This window comes from Lepisma saccharinum, chromosome 18 (assembly GCF_977018435.1).
Source record: "Lepisma saccharinum chromosome 18, izLepSacc3.1, whole genome shotgun sequence".
Lineage (NCBI taxonomy): Eukaryota > Metazoa > Arthropoda > Insecta > Zygentoma > Lepismatidae > Lepisma > Lepisma saccharinum.
This window is the reverse complement of record NC_139246.1, coordinates 15,803,561-15,820,707: the sequence shown is the minus strand read 5'-3', so window position 1 is coordinate 15,820,707 and position 17,147 is coordinate 15,803,561. Positions and strand designations below refer to the sequence as shown.

The 17,147-nt window shown below is 34.7% G+C and overlaps 1 protein-coding gene across 30 annotated transcripts in view; it reads right to left on the bottom strand.

The window, feature by feature from the left end:
- LOC146002413 (uncharacterized) overlaps positions 1–17,147 on the bottom strand; it is a 562,931-nt gene that overhangs the window by 457,873 nt on the left and 87,911 nt on the right. For all 30 annotated transcript variants that reach the window (XM_083140199.1, XM_083140200.1, XM_083140202.1 and 27 more), the window contains 6 exons: positions 14,335–14,406; positions 12,486–12,551; positions 10,748–10,855; positions 10,024–10,095; positions 7,588–7,662; positions 1,795–1,857 (listed from right to left, as the gene is read on the bottom strand). In XM_083140199.1, the coding sequence (XP_082996325.1) occupies positions 1,795–1,857; positions 7,588–7,662; positions 10,024–10,095; positions 10,748–10,855; positions 12,486–12,551; positions 14,335–14,406 (456 nt within the window). The remainder of the gene's footprint in view (positions 1–1,794; positions 1,858–7,587; positions 7,663–10,023; positions 10,096–10,747; positions 10,856–12,485; positions 12,552–14,334; positions 14,407–17,147) is intronic.

Here is a 17,147-nt window from a genome sequence, read left to right as displayed (position 1 = left end):
CTCTGTCTTCATCTAGTCGCGAAGGAACAAAAAACTCGAGATTGCATATTTCGGATTGCAAGGAAGCTCACGAAAACCATTCACTTTTATCGGTTTCGTCTGCAGTGTAATCCTGATACAGTGTTGCACATTCGAAACCTCCAAACGATTCCCATGGCCACAAAACTCTTTCAAGGATATAAACTTAAACAGGACGTTACTGGTCAAAACTATGATTAAAATGCTTTATTATCTGTGGCTCTTAACATCATTTCTATAGCGTATTTATTTGTGTATATAAGAGCAGAACTTGGATGAATTACAGAAGAACTTTTGCATGTTATAACACAGGTTAGTGCTCGTTTTGCAATATTTATATAAATGTCTGCATATGTCTATAAAAATAAGCGGGCATTACAGGCCGCAAATGTCGGCATCTCCGTCAGCGCCGGCCACCACGCTTCTCCCGATCTCTCGGATGCAGATCGAAATGGACGCACGGTACATTTGCATCTACAAAAGGTTGTTATGTGAACCGTAAAGAAGAACATGGATTCTCAAGAGATTTTACATTAGTACACAAGCAGTTCTTTTAAATGCAAAATGAATTACTGTTCTTAATGTTGAAAATTTACTGCTGCCAGATTCAACTTCAGAAACACGAGTTTTGGAAGCACTTCAGGAAGTAACCTACTTCTTCTCTTATCACAAATTTGTTCAGCAACACCAAACACTCAATCACTGAATACTGATGCAGTAGGTATGCCCAAGTATTTTCTCAGCACTTTCTTCAGGTTTGAATACTCATTTTTTAATTTCCAATACAACAGCAGATCCTGGTTCAGCAATGAACTGTTTTATTTCCGATTTTGAGTTAGGTTGATCCTCTGAATGAGAGTTTGCAATAATTTTATTACAAAAACTCTGCAATAATGATGAATCATAACCGAATTTTCAATGAATCTTACAAAACTAAAATATAAAACTTATTAGAAGGTAAAACTCTAGTATAATCTGTACCAGTTTAACTATTGGATTTTTGCCAATGCCGATATGTCAATTTCTGCCGATTTTCATACACCTGTAATCGGCTTCGGCACATCCCTAATACAGTTACATTTTTCATAACTAAACTGCATCTATTAAACTTTTATTTATTATATATATATATTAATTATACAGGGTCTCCCTTAAAAAAATCCTTTACTTTATTTCTTGTGACTTAAAATGCTATATTTATTGAAGGCAAAATCAGTATTGGTATGAGCTCAGTTTTAATTATTTATTTTACATCATTTCTCTACCTCTCTAGGTTAAGTGAAACAATTGGGGATGAATGATGAATGGATGAAATAGGAGATTTTGATTTGATTTTTGTTACTTAGCACCACTTTTGGCTGATCACAACAATGAGAATGAGTGTGATATGATCAAATTGATGAAGGGTCACTCACAATCACCAACCATGCCCAAGCTTGGATTTGAAAACAGGACCCCTGGCGGTCTAGCATGCTGTGCTAACCACTCTGTCACGGAGGTCAGCTATGTGGTTACATTGGAGAGAGAAAAACAAAAACATCCACACCTCACCTAGGATTCTAACCACAACACAATGGAAACTGACACACACATCAAAACATGATGGGTTTTCCCCCAGATAAATGTGGCGAGCCACTCTCAATTGTTTATTGTTTTAACTCCAGGTGCATTAGTTTATCAGTGAAAAAAAAATAAGAGTGTTTTGAGTAAAACACTCTGAAAAATATGAAATGACAGAATGTACAAAATGCAAATAAATACTGAAAGTGTACTTACATGTGTTCAATATTTTATTCGATTTAATTATTTGTGCAAATATGTCTTCTAGATCCTCCCGACCTGTAAAAAGAAAACATGTGTTATGTAAATTGCTTGCACAAAGAACACAAAAACAACAGCAGCACACACAAAACTTACTTTCAAATAAAATATATGATTACATTCATACAACAAAATATACATCTTATAAATCAGTGCTTACCAATTAAAGGCAAAATTTACATTTATCACTTTTAATTACTTTATAATACTTTCATAGTTCCTTACTTTATCTGTCATGTTCCAACTACATGCAACCATGATTGGGCATTTGTTAAACCGTATTTGGTCCAACATGTTACCCTTCACATGCTAGCGATTGACTGACATTTCTTGTACCAATAAGAAACAAAGAAAATGTCATCCAACGAACCAAGAGGACAATGAAAAGAACTAAAGTAACACTTACACACAGCTGTCGCCACTTTGTAGTTTAATCTTGATTTTTTTTGTCTTTTTTAAAGAGTCAGTTTTGCACAGTGTTCTTCAGAGTGGTTAGTTTGCTGTGCATCAGGGACGGCGACAGGGGTGGGCACGGGTGGGCAAGCGCCCACCCAAAAAATCCTGTGCCCACCCGATTGCCCACCCTATCAAATTCACTAAGTACATACATTTGGGATATGTGAATGTTTCAATAAATAAGTATATTCTCGTATTCATTACTTGTATATTTTACTCATGAAGATTATGTATACTGGAAATGTTCACATATCATCATCCCATAAAAAGCTGTCTTAACTTTGTCATTAGAATGCAAAAAAAGAGAATTACTAGAGAACTTGAAACAAAATAAACTGTCATCAATTGAATACTTCTATAATTAGAAGCAGCTAGTAGACTTAGGAGGTGCAAAATTATGCAGGGTATGGTCAAGATGAAATCAGGATTTAGGGTGATCTTGAGGGCTGCAGATCTGGGCCTTCACTGGGGAAAACTGCTTGGAAAAGTACAGCATAAATAAAAAAATGAGGTACACTCGGATGTGATGAAAAATGTAGAAATACGTATAACTAACCACCTCATGTAGCTTAGCGAAAAGTTATAACTGAGACTGTGGAGGGGATTGGAGAGGGGTCTTCGTGTTGTAAGCTCCGGGCCTTCACATATATAAATCCTGGCCTGCGCATGATTAAAATAATCTCTAATAAATAAAAATAAAAACCCCATCTTAGCGTTGCTTCCTCTAGCAACACAATAAATTATTTCGACTTTTTAATTAGGTCTACATTGAAATTCCAGAAGTGTCTCTTTCTTTATTTCATTACAATTTTTACATACATGTCATCTTCAAATGTCTACGTGATATACAAACAACAACTTTGTATTCGTTCTGCTAATAAATACTAATAAGAAGTAATCACTACAATACCGAGGTGTATAAATTGTGATGTAACAGTTATGTGGGTTTGGAAAAAGCTACAGAATTATTGAATTGATAATAGCCTATCGTTACGTAATCATGCCATTTTTCTTGTGATTAACTTACGTAGAATTAAAAGAAGAAAAGGGTTGGTAGGAAAGTTTTGTTTTGAGGGCATCAGAGAACTAATCAATCACGATGAGAATGGTTTAAACTTTAGAAGCATCAGAGGTTCAGCCAAAAAGGTCGACAGAATCTGTAGATGCAGATGAAGTAAAGAAGAAAGGTGTCACGAAGTATCAATTCGGAAATTTTGTTTGTTTGTATTTAAATCCACTTTTATGCTCAGATAGCCTAATCGGGAGGTGGCAGTAGAAGCCAGAACCTCTTCATTATAAGGAGGCAACGTTATGCCATTGGAGAAAAAAAAATATTCAGAAAGAACTTACAGGAAACGTGTCATTTTATCACCACATTTAAGAGGGTGTATTGCCAGAGACAAATATTTGAGACTTTCGGAAAACAACGTTATTGTTCACTGAGTTAGCTGCCTTGATCCAAGAATGAAACAATATGAAATTGAAACTACCACCTCAACTTTCGAAGGATATGAACTAATGAAACTCCACTTTTGAAAGAGTAAGTTGTTGCTGATTCGACTGATTTGTTCTATGTGAAGTCACTTTTCTGCTAATTTGGCTAATGGCGACAATGAGGTTCAATGGTGATTAGGTGAAAGTGACGAAGGACGAAAACAAATGCACGCAGACACTGAAAATACAACCCACCACAAATTATTATTTTGACTGTGGTTCCAGGCGCTAGAGATTCGTTCACCTGCAAGATTTCCAGGGTATGCTTGGCAGGATAGAGGTTGACATTTGAGTGCTTTCGAAAAGGTCGCGCAATACAACCCAAATTATCTGTGAAAAAGAGATGAATTACCAGTTATAGTGATCAATTTCGATGAATTACTTGTGTCCAAAATCACATTCTACAAAATGTAAACTATTTGTTACCTCAGTGCATGTGTTTATCTAACCACACGTGCATCACTTCTCCCGCATGAGTAACGAAGACTAACTTCAGAAAACGAATAGCAACTTAGTAAGGAAATAATCTCTTCAATTCTTAACAGATTTTTCGTTGTTACTTGATTATTACTTTTGGGCGATGTCTTGTCAAAATAGCCTTTCATAAGCCTTGGGATACTTTATGCAGAATGAAGAAAGATTTTTTTTTCGAGTGTGTGCGCACATTCCCAAGAAAGACGTTAATTTTAATCCAAATATCAAGTGGCGGCAATTAGGAGGAACAAGTTGGGAAAGTCCCCCCCCTCGCCACATTATGCCACTCGTTGCATCCACACTATTGCCTCTTAATGCTAAGACTTTTCTACCAAAAACAGTAAACTGTCCTTGCCCCCAAGTTTTGGCACATGATCGCCGTTACTGCAAACATACATTCAGACATTTGTCAGTTGCAATAACCTTGTAAGCCAAGAAAAGTGATCATTAACCCCCAAGTTTCAGTCAAAAACTAATATGATGAAAATTAAATGATCAGGAACATGCATTTACATTACGAGAAAGTAGTTTAATTCTTCACCATTGTCTACAATCACACTTTCCATCACTGTGGCCGGATAACTATATAAAATTGAGTATGTGCCATGTATTTTTTACACTTGAAGGACAAAATGTGATGCAACCGATTCACATTTATTTCACTACATTGACGTGAATGAAAGAATGTGATTAGAACGTATGGCTGCGCACACACAAACACTTCCTTGAAATAATTGTATCCATCGGAGATAAAGAAGTGGTACAAGATGCGAGAATATATTAGAAAAGAAAGATGAAAGACACCAAACACACATACGCGTGTGTGTGTGCCACTTAAGAGAAACATTTGAAGAATGGAACGAGAGAAGGTGAAACGGAGAAAGAGTTAGCAAGCTGAGAAAGATATAACAAGGCATTAAAGAGTAAGAAAGAAAAGTTAAATCGGGAGTGTAAGAGGGGAGGGGATACATATACATGTATGTCATACATATATGTATATGGCCTTACATTTATACCTGCCCACCCTAATCTATAAATATACAGCTTCTGCCCACCCGGTGAAAAATTTCTGGCGCCGTCCCTGCTGTGCATACTTTCATACATTCTCTAGCAGCTTCTACACCGTGTACCTTTACCCCCTACACTCAAATGTGAGGTTGACAATAAATAGCAGCAATGCAGTGATTTCTGCTGGAAAAGTCAATGTTCAGTGAGTGCAGAAGAAGCACCATCTTAGGCCAATAGTTTAGGCCTCTTATTCTACTGGGTGTCCACAATTTATCTTCACAACTTCAATTCTAAATAACTAAATAATGGAAGGAGGTATCTCCGTTCTGTTGCCTTCATTTAAAAGAGAAACTTTCAAAAGTTTTTTACTGTTCATTCAGGTAGCGGTGAAGAGGTGAGGTCACATTTCCACAAAATGACTACTCCACAGGAGAAGGCACACTGTGTTTCATGGTTCATAGAGACAAGATCTGATCCAACAAAATTTCAGGACTACGTATGGCAGAGAACCACCATCAAGGCCAACAATTCGTTGGTTCACTTCCTCTTTCCCCTGAGATGAATACTGGGAAACTGGTAATGTCCTGCATCAACACGTTCAACATCTCTTCACCTCAATTGTTACCTGGATATGCTGGACCAATTTGTTTTCCCACAACTGGAGCATCTCCAGCCAGATATCTTTTTCCAACAGGATGGTGCACCAGCTGACTAGGCTATGGAGGTATGCAGGTCCTTAGATGAACATTTTCCTGGTAGAAGGATTGGAAGGAATAGCCCAATTACTTGACCACCAAGATCACCCAACATAACGTCTTTGGATTTTTTTTCCATGGGGTTATGTTAAGGATATTGTGTGCCAAATGCCAGTTCCAAATATTCAAGTCCTACGACAAAGGATTACTGCAGCCATCGCAACAGTTACTGAGGTGGTACTAGAGCAGACATGGCTGGAAATCGAGTATAGCCTTTATATCCTACGGCCAACAAGGGGACACACATACATGTTGATTTGTTGATTTGGTGTTTTAAGTCCACTTTATGCACAGTAAGGCTAATCGGGACTGGACCTACAGTTTAAAGTGGGATCCGAACCACTTGTGCCTCCACCGGGTATCGAACCTGGGACCCCTTGATTACAAGGCAACAACGAGGGCACACATACAGATGCATTGAGGTGGTATAAAAAAACTTTGAGAGTTTCTCCTTTTAATTGAAGGCAACAGAACTGAGATACCTTGTTCCATTATTTAGTTATTTAGATTTGAAGTTTAAAAGATAAATTGTGGACACCCGGTGGTACATCCCCATAATATTCTACTATACTCCCTTCCTCTCTTCTCTACTACTCTTTACTTCTACTTCTCTACCATGTGACTGACATTAACTTCATAAGATTACGATGATTAGAAGTGCAGCAGAACTATGATACTGAGTTCACAACAAAGACAAACAAAGAACATTCAACAAGCATAAATTTCATACTTTAAAAACAGTTAAAGGGTTGGGTGCAGGATGTTGCCCACACACATAAGTATGTTACAGACGTATGACATTAAATAAAAATTGTCATGTGCCAGCAATATTCTTGTTAAAAAAACACACAAAACATCATGCTGCTTATTTGTTGTGTGTGTTTATTAACAAGTACATTACAGAAAATTGAATTTTACTGTCTCATCACACCTGACATATTACTGAGATTGGGCACACACAGACTATTCTATTCAGAATGAAGGACACACTAAATGAAATAAATTTTACACCAATGATGACCTGTAAAGAGATTCCAATGGTGTGGTGTGGCATGATCAAAGACTGGTTTGCTGCAGATATACAGAAGTTATCAGACAAATGGCAATGATGTGTCCACATTGGGAAAGAACATCAAGAAATCCATGGATAATTTTTAACCATCAATTGTGTGACAACCAGTAATTCCAGTGAGTTCCTATTAACAACAAACACCCCTTGTACGTTTTCTCTCTTACTGCACTTATTCCACACCAGTACTTTCCTCTCCGTAATATCTTCTGGTTATTTCATTTGTCATCTTCTCAAATTTCTGTATCTATATATTTAAATTTGTCGATCACGATCATTTCACATTCTAGCTTATTTCTACTTGTTCTTTACATTTAGCAATCACTATTATCATACTCTTTCCTTTGCAAAATTAACAATTTATTGTTATTTGGTTTGTAATGTTCAGTGTGGGCTGAGGAGTGGCAACTTATAAAATTAGGTGGATTTAATCAGACAATTAATATTAGAAAAATAGTTATAATTACAAAAACAAAGAGAATCACTACTCACTTGTATCCAGCATATCAGTTTCAGACCAAGCTTGCAAAACCCCTTTCATGAAATTTTCTTTGGCCTGTGCATTACCTAGCAAAGAAGTAAGGCACATTAATTATTGATCAAAAGTGCAATAAAGGGGTGGTTGCAACAATAGAATTGTTACAAGATACTGAAACATATGAAAATAAATAAAAATGCCAAAAATTTTTGTAGTAAAGGAAAACCTAATAATTTGAATTATATGTATCACGTTAATGTTAATTGTAGATGTTTGTATTGTGTTGCTTTTCTACTTCCTCTAGGTTAATTTTAATGAATATTGAATTGATGAAATAGAGAAAGAAACAATCAAAATGAAATTTTCATACCTTACTCGAGAGTTCAACTTAAGACCTCTCGTCTTATATCATACTAAGCTAATAAGAAGGTAATTATTACAAAACAAACTATTTGGGGATGATTACCCTAAATATGCAAAAATCAATGTTAAAAATTACAAAAGAGAAGTTAGGTGAACATTTGTATGAAATGTTAAAGGTGCATCCCAACTATTTCAACTATTGGGTCATAATTCCAAATAAAATGATCTGATTGTTCATAATTTTAATAACTATAGGGGAAAGGCGTACAGTACCGGACACTCTAAGTTTATTGGAAATAATTAGAAAATGAGTAGGTGGAATATAAGTTGAAAACAACAGTATGGTACTTCAAGACACTCTTTATTAAGAACAGATAATCATTGATGGAAAAGGGAAACTGAAGTACAAATAAGATTGCAAACAAAAAATGAGTAACATTTGCAGAAAAATACAAATAGTCGTTCAGTACCGGACAAGCTATTTGTTAGTTTACAGATGAAACAATTCTTGAAGCTTTCCTGGCAGCAAATAATGAAGAGGTTTCCTCGGGCAATCAGCCAGGTGATTTTCAGATAGGATTCCGAGCATTTGAGAGCTAATGTCACTCTCATCTTCAGGAATTGAAGTGCAGAGATATGTCAGGGTAAGGTTATATGTATTTGGTGTGGGAGGAGTCTGGTGTAGGTGATGGTCCAATCAGGTAGTGATTCTACGATATCTGCATTCCCAGATGAGTTGAATTCATAGTTATAGATGAGTCGAAAATATAAACTAAATAATATCAACAACCTAAATGCAGTGGCAAGGCACTTGCCCACAGTTTAGCACGTTCTTGCAATGTTCACAAGTAAAGTACAAGCTGCTTTCTTCATTGTAATGCCCAAGCATCACACAACATACATTGCACCCATTCTTCAATGAATGCCTCGCTACAAATGATGAATTCTGATGTTTCTTTCTGATCAAAAGTAAAATCCAGGTGTTTTGTCTTTTTCATAGGTGGCATGTAATCGTCATCCTCCTTTGCTCATCTTGTAGAAATGCGTGACATGTTTCCTTGTTTCATCTTTTCAGTGTCCTGCATGTCTCGTTCAGTTTGTCTCTTCTGTGTTTTCATTTTCTTCTCTTCAGCCAGTTCCTTTTTTGCAGTTAGTTGTTGTTTGTAAGGACTGCATGTCAAGACTTCACTTTGTTGTGTTTGTCGTCTTCTGCTGGAATTGTAGGAGAGATCTTGGTAATGGTATTATTTAAAGTTAGCACATGTGGTATCTGAATGTTCAGATGAAAGAGCTGGAGATGGAAGAGGAACCGTTACCTTTTGGCATCTTCAACATATGTGCCTGGCGTGAGCTTGAAGGTTCAGTCGAGAAATCCTGGCTGGACATGTTGGAGACAGATAAGGGAATGAGGATACAAGCCTCCGATGCCTGTCATATTGTTATGTGGTTGGACATTACTGCCTTGGTCGCATTTTTCATGACTTCCTAGGTCCATTTTCCATTCTCTCTCTTCTAGTTTCCAGTCAGTAACAAGGCAGATTATTAGGTCATTCGTTTTGAACTTCTCTTTGTCTGGTACTCAAAGAGTTTTCGCTGTCCAGTACTGTATGATCGCCACATTATAACACCTCATCCGATATTATATTTTGTGCAGATGTTATTGTGAATCCATTTATCAGCTATTACAAACTAGAAGCCTATATACACACTTATGTATAAAACTATATCTACTGCTTATCTAGAAGTGGAAGAATATCGCTGTGAAAATAACTTTCCATGCCCACTTTTCCTATGAACTGCTTCAACTGCTCCCCTTTCCCATGACACTCCACGCAAACGTGCATGCCCAAACTATGTTGAACATTGATACACACACACCTCACACTGGTACTTGGCAACTGCTACTCTCTAGTGTCCAAATCAAGATCTAGCATTGTCCACTACTGTCAGATGTCCAGTACTGTAAAACTTTCTCCTATATTTACAACATAAACCAGAAATATTACAGAACTTGTTAATCAAAATTGTTTAAGAAACTTGAGTTAATAGAGATTTATATTAGCAGAAAAGTGTATTAAAATACATACCTGATGCACTTGCTGTAGTCAGCCAGATATCCTCTACAAGGCGAATGAATTCTTTCCTCCCTTGTTCAGCATCTATAACATAAAAGAACAATATAAATAATAAATATTACAATTTCTAGGTTAAACTGATACATATGTTGTACAAGTGTTGACATCACTTCATATACGAAGGCAGAAATAAAACATAATCATGTATGGCAGAGAATATACATATATATTAAAATAAATAATAAACAAACTAAGGAACAAAAGATAACAAGGCACTAACTAAAACAGGAATAAGAACATGACTTTCAGTAATGTTTGGATTCTAAATTAACTTTGACTGACTCACAAAACATATTTTAAAAAAGTTATACATTGGTTTTGCTTTAATTCCAATAATTGCAAATTTGATGATGAAGAATGATTTGATGAAATAATAAAACACGATGTAACTCGTGTGTCTTGGCTGGAACATTTGGAGGCGTGATTGTAAGTGAAACAATAAACATGCTTAGTCACAAAGGTGATAAAGAGAGACAGGTTTGAATCCTGGTCAAGCATGACTTTTTAGCTTAAGATTCTACTTAGTGACCTGAGACATCCTACAAGTTAATTGTTGTAAAAAACATAACATCCTGTGTGCTTCTAAAATACATTTTAACATTATTTATAGGTTTTAAAATGTTTAATTTAAATAGTGAAATCATTTTGGTTCATTGTTTAATGAAAATATACTTACTGGTAATCATTTTTGTTGTCATCCAGATGTCAATCATTTTAACTATTAGAATCTTCTGAGAATATTCTGTCATCATAGACAATAGTTGTTCCTTCTCCTGCCTTGACACTGCATGCAAATGAACAAATAATTTATGTTGATAATCAGAAATTTTTAGCATTTTAAAGTAAGCCAACGTGTATGCGTAGTCTGAATCGGGAATTTAAAAACTAATTGGACCATTAATAGATTTTTAATGATTTTATTGTTGAAATTTTCAGTTTAGCAAATTTTGTGATAATACAACAAAAATCGTGTATTCTGTATACATTTTTAAACTTTCATACTCTAGCATATAATTTTAGTAACCTAGAATCAGAACCCATACAGAAAATAAAGTCATTATAGACGTAAGGTGAATCACATTGAAATTAACTGACCTGCTTTGCTCAAATGGAACTAGTAATCAACAAATTTTAAAATTTAACAACAATATCTCACAACTAACAACACACTGAATGTATGCAAAGAAGTGAAAATTAACTTTTCATCCCTAACTTGGAATATGAGATTTCACTTGGCATTTCTGCAAGTCTTCTAAGATATATAACTCCTATGAAAATTCCAACAGCTTGATATATTTTAGTTTTTAATTTTAACCAAACTGTAGCCCAAGTAATGCCCTAAAATTCATATTTGTGAGTATCATTACTTAAGATCTGAAATTATCAAGCACAAATACAGTAAAGTACAAATCACAGTGAAAGTACTTTATTCTCCTTCACTAAAAAGTGTTTTGATCTAGTGTGCTGAAATGCAATACCAGACCAGTTGTCCAAAATATTACAAAATAAATTTACAACAGTTATCCTGATCCTAAAATTGACAACTTGGTCTTCACAGCCCCACAAAACCATCCACAATGGATTTCATTCAAAGTTTTTATTCCTATACTGTTGCCCATGTGATTCCCTAAAACTTGTGACTTCAGTTTATTAAGTTTGAAACATGTAATCTAGACAGAAGTTTGTCAAAAATGTGCAAGTCTGTCATTACTGAGGATGCTTCAATTGCTCTGTATAATCAAGTTCAACACCTAAAACTTTATGAATGACACATGACCAAGGCATCAGATTTCACTATGGGGTTTTTTCAACAATGTATTTTTATTTGGAAAATTCACAAATGTCTGTAATCAGAGAAAAAGGTCCACACTCAAATATATTCAGCAAGGTGGAATTGTAAAATCAAGTATTTAGATACTTAACATGCTTTTCTAAAAATGAAGAGCAATTAAGTAACTGCAAAATACATTTTGTATGTTCTTCTAATAAAAAAGCACACTAAGAATAATCTATTCCATTAATAAGTTCGCATGAACTTCTGAATCTAACACTCACATTTAATATTTTAAAGTGTCTCTCATTTGTAAAATGTCAAAGTGTAGAAAAATGATGATGTGACGATCAAATCATTTAAAATTGCTAATATTCATTTGTAAATTTGCATTTGTTTCAGATTTATAAGTTATCATATTAATTGTCAGAAATAAACCTGTACAAAAACTGAACACCCATTGCACAAAAACTGCATATAATCTTAAAATATTTATCAAAGATAGAATATTTTTCAGTACATTAATATTTTGAAATGCTAACTATCTGAAGACTTCATATTATTAAAAATTGAAACAGGAGTTAAATAATATCGATTTGTGCTATATTCTTAAGAATAAGAATACTAGATATAGATTACTTACGTAAAATAGACCAAAGTTTGAACTCATGAGCAACTTTTGTCAACATCTTTTCTAGTTGCAAACGACCTGAAAGTAATGTAGGAATAATTAGCAATTTCTATCTATAACACAGAAAGTTGTCCACAAATAATAGAACTTATTCTTGATAGTTTATGTTTTCTATACCTAGGTAGTTAATTGTGGAGGATCTGTAAGAACAAGCATGAAAACTTGCAATCTGGAAGATGATGACTCAAGAATTTGTTAGGTAAATGCCTGATGGCTTCCGTGACTGAGGTGAATGTATGATGATAGGGGGGATAAAACGAGGGGGAGTAAACGAGACAGGGCTTTTTGGACGGAGGAATTCGAGAGAGAAGGAATTAGGAGGTGGAGGAGGAATTAGATCTTCGTGTCGAGACTGGGTAAGCTCTACCTTCCACTCATGAGTCAGAAGGTATTGGTTGAATGTAATCTCTCATGTAATTTCCCTAAGTCAGGTTTAGTATCTCTGTGCACTTCTAAGGGTGGTTTGTGCTAAGCGAGTGGCGAACCTGAGGGTTATGTTACGTAATAAAGAAAGAAAGATAGTTTATGGACAACAGCAGGCAATTCTGTTAACCTTCCAGCACTCGTGGTGTTGTAAAAAGTACAACAATGTATAATTTTTAAAAGTAAAATGAAAAACTTGGTCACCAACAATGGATATCACCAATGTATTCGTTTGTTGGTCCTTCCTCATAGTTACTGCTAAATATGTGGATTTATTAGTCACACGTTTAGTTGCAACAGAAGAATGAAGCAGTGAATGTTTCTCTGTTGTACTGTGTCCTTTATGAATACTGATGTTCAGTAGAGATTATAAATATTAGGCCTAAAAATTTGTCTGAAAGTTTAAAAAAATATATTTCATTGTTTCCGCTGTTTATTTTATTTAATGATTAATAGAATTAATTATTCATAGAATTTCTGTCTAAATAACATAAATAAATATTAAATCCTATGTATAGATAATGTTCAGTAGAGATTAGAAATATCTTACCTAAAACTTGTCAGTTTTTTTAGAGTATATTTTGTTTCAATTTTTTATTTTATTCAATGATTACTAGTATTCATGATTGATAGAATTAGTGTAAAAAGCATTAATAAATATTAAGAAAATTAAAAAAACTACATTATTGAAGAATTACAATTGTATGACTGAAAATAGTGAGTGTTGTAAAAAATACAACGTGCGAGTACTCATGTGACAGAAATAAGTGCGAGTGCCTTTAGAAACTTTATACAATAATAAACTTGACATCTAATTGTTGTTTCCTTTCACAATTGTATGATTTTTGTGTATTCCATACTTCAGATCACAATGAAAGAGATATTTGTAATCATAGATTACAAAATTTGAACAACTATAAACAAGTGAAAGACTATCGCTAAACATTGTGCATGCACAGAATTTTTATTAAGGATATACTGATACAAAATTTATTGATACGAATAACTAATAGTGTATCTATTAGATATAAAATGGTGAACATTTCATGAAGAATTTTGACTGATTAATTCACCTCTTGAATACAGGTGACTAATTCTAATGGATTTTTCATTAGAAAAAGTAAGCTTAATATTTAGGGATTTGAAATTCATGAAAATGGCAGTTAGATAAATTATCAACAATGAAAACTCAAAGTCAAGTTTCTTTTAAGCCTTCCTTGATAAGATAGACTAACCAAGACTGGACTTACAAGTCCAAGAGACATTCTAAGCAGCAGGATGGAGGAATCGAACCCAACCACTTGATTACAAGGTCACAGTGCTATGCTATTGGGGAGGCCCATAATTATATCGTACAAAGCATTAACATTTTACTTACTTGTCTGAATATTAGTATTTCTGAAAATGGCAATCATTTCTTGGACAAATTTTTCTTTAAGCTGAACATTTTCTGAAAGAGAAAAACACCAATATTAATAAAACGTATAATATTACACAGGTCTTTTTATATTAATTATTTTGGATTATTCCAATTTTATGTTTTCTTTACCAGCATAGGCAAGAATAAAAGTAAACTTTCTGTTTCTACTTTGGATATGTAATATAATAATAATAAAATAATAGTAAAAACGGTAAACTAGTGCTAAAATAAGAAAACAACAAGACAAAACAAAACAGAAACAGTACCAAGATAAACAGAGATCATCTTCCAATCATATTACTTATGTACAATTTTTTCTAAGTTGTTGATAAAAGACGATTATGAACTGAGTATATCTACTTGGTTTGAGATATCAATAACTCTCCGTAACCTGTGCAGTGGTACTGAGTGCCGCCTTTTTAAAAAATTTGAATTATTTTCCTTACTAGCGCAATGGTTGGGAAAGCACTAGGTAAGCTATCTACACTATTCCCACAAAAGCATAGAGGCGTTCGTGCCTTTTTTCTGTCGTTCTTTTAGATGCTTACATGCTTCTAAAGTGACCGGTTCCCATTAGGCAGCACTCTGTACTTCACGAGGGAACGTTTCGTACCTTAAATCACAGCATGCCAGCCATGAATTTGGCAGAAATTAGAAGAATAAAACGATGGTACGTTGTTTGGGATGCAAATTATTTGTATGAAGAAGCTCTGCCAGTACCCAAACAAAATGTCAGAGTTTTCAAAATAACGATATTGAAACGTGACAACATTCGGTTTCATTTGAGTTAGTAATGTATATCTCGTAAAAGTAGGAGAAACATTGAGATTTGAGTATTTTAAAAATATTTTATAACTTTCTTCAAGTTGTATTTCATACATTTGATTGCTTTTTCTGTGAGTCAGTGAGATTTTAACTGAGAATTTTGGAACAAATAGTACCTTTCTAAGTCCATATAAGTTGTACGATTTGAATTAGTTTTGAAAAATATGTTGAAAACTTTTGAAAAATACGTTGAAAATTTTGTGAATGGTGAGTTCATTTTTCAGTTCCTTCATTATATGGCAAAGTTTTAATTATTTTTAGAATAATATTTTGACGCATTTTCTTCAAGAGTCTAAGTTTGTAATTGTATGAAATACTTTCATTTCTTTTAAAGTTTATTTCTATTAATAGCTAATAAAAATGTCCAAAAAGAACATATAATTTTCCCCTGATATCCAGTAAGTGCAAGTGCTAATTCAACATCGATTTGCATCAATAATTCATGTAAATAACAATGGTTTTGATAGGGCAGCAGCACTGAGTGCTACTATTTGTGCTACTATGAGGATGCGGATGACGGAGGGTTAAACTGATTAGGAAGTCTATGGAATAAGGAATGTTGAATGAGTGAAAGCCTGGAAGTTGCAGTGTGAAAAGTTTCCTTGCTTCGTGTTTTATGTCTAGGCACTCTGAGAGAGATTTTGTGGAGTGGAATGCTACATCTTAAGTTTCCATTAATGATCTTATGTAGTAATTTCATTGCAGATGTATCTACCAGATTCTGGAGTATTAATATGTAAATTTACAAGCAGATCTCAAATCTAGAAGCAAATGTGAAGTATTTTAAGTTAATTTTAATGAGGAGAATGGATCATAAACTGATGAAATAGATGATAGAATAAAAACAGACTCTGGACTTCTGAGGATGCTACACTAATCACTCTACCACTGGAACCAACCCCTTTACTATCCCTCTGGTTTGGGCAATGTTGCTTCGTAATTCACTTAATAGCTGCTTATTTAAAGAGAAAGAATGGAATTGATCACAATGAAATTCTACACACAAATTGTTTGCTTACTGTTGGAATGTTTTAACTCTTATCATGAATATTTTGACAGACCAAATGAGAAGAAATTAAACATTGTGAGCAATGCAGGAATATTTATTTCTTCGAATTTTGTGGTTATTTATTCAGGTTTTTTGTAAAAGAAGGAAAAACTATCAAGTTCAGCAAAGTAGCAAATAACAAAAGTAAAAAAAGTAAAGTGCTCCCCTGTGCTTTGCACCATGCCACAAAGGTATATAGGTGGTGTGGCGTTAAGGTCCCACACTTTCTTGATTTCGGTCGAAGGTGGGGGTGATGTGATCAGCACCATACCCCTGGCTGCCTTTACCCCCGAGAGTTTCCTCCAGGTACCCACTTTGTACGATGCTGGGTGGGTACTGGAGTCACTTGGACAGGTGGAAAAAATCCTGGTTCTTCCCTGCCAGGAATTGAACCCGGATCTCTCACATGGTAGTCAGATGCCCTAATGACTGAGCTAATGTGGCTCTCAAACAACAAGGTCTGCACAAATTATTTCCATGGAATAAATGAAAACTGAATATTTTTTTGTAAAGGGTCCATGTGGACCAATATGAAATTTCAACTGATCGCCTGCTGGTAAAGCTTCAGTACCAATAACTAATATTCTGGTACTATCAAATGGAAAACATTCCATGAAGATGCTCCTAGGTTCATTCACCTCCTTAATTAATGCATGTAACCAGGTGACTACGGTTTTGACTAAGAGTAGGAAACTAGTTAATTTGAACTTTACAAAAATATGATACATACATAAATTGTACAGGGTGGTACATATTGTATCTACCAATTTGATTTAGCAACCCTGTTGGAATGCACGTGCGCATGTGTGGCATACCTACATCCATGGAGAGTTGGTAGTTAATTAGTATACCATGGAGCGTTGGCTGGTGAAGACTCTGATTGTGGCAGTGGAGGCCT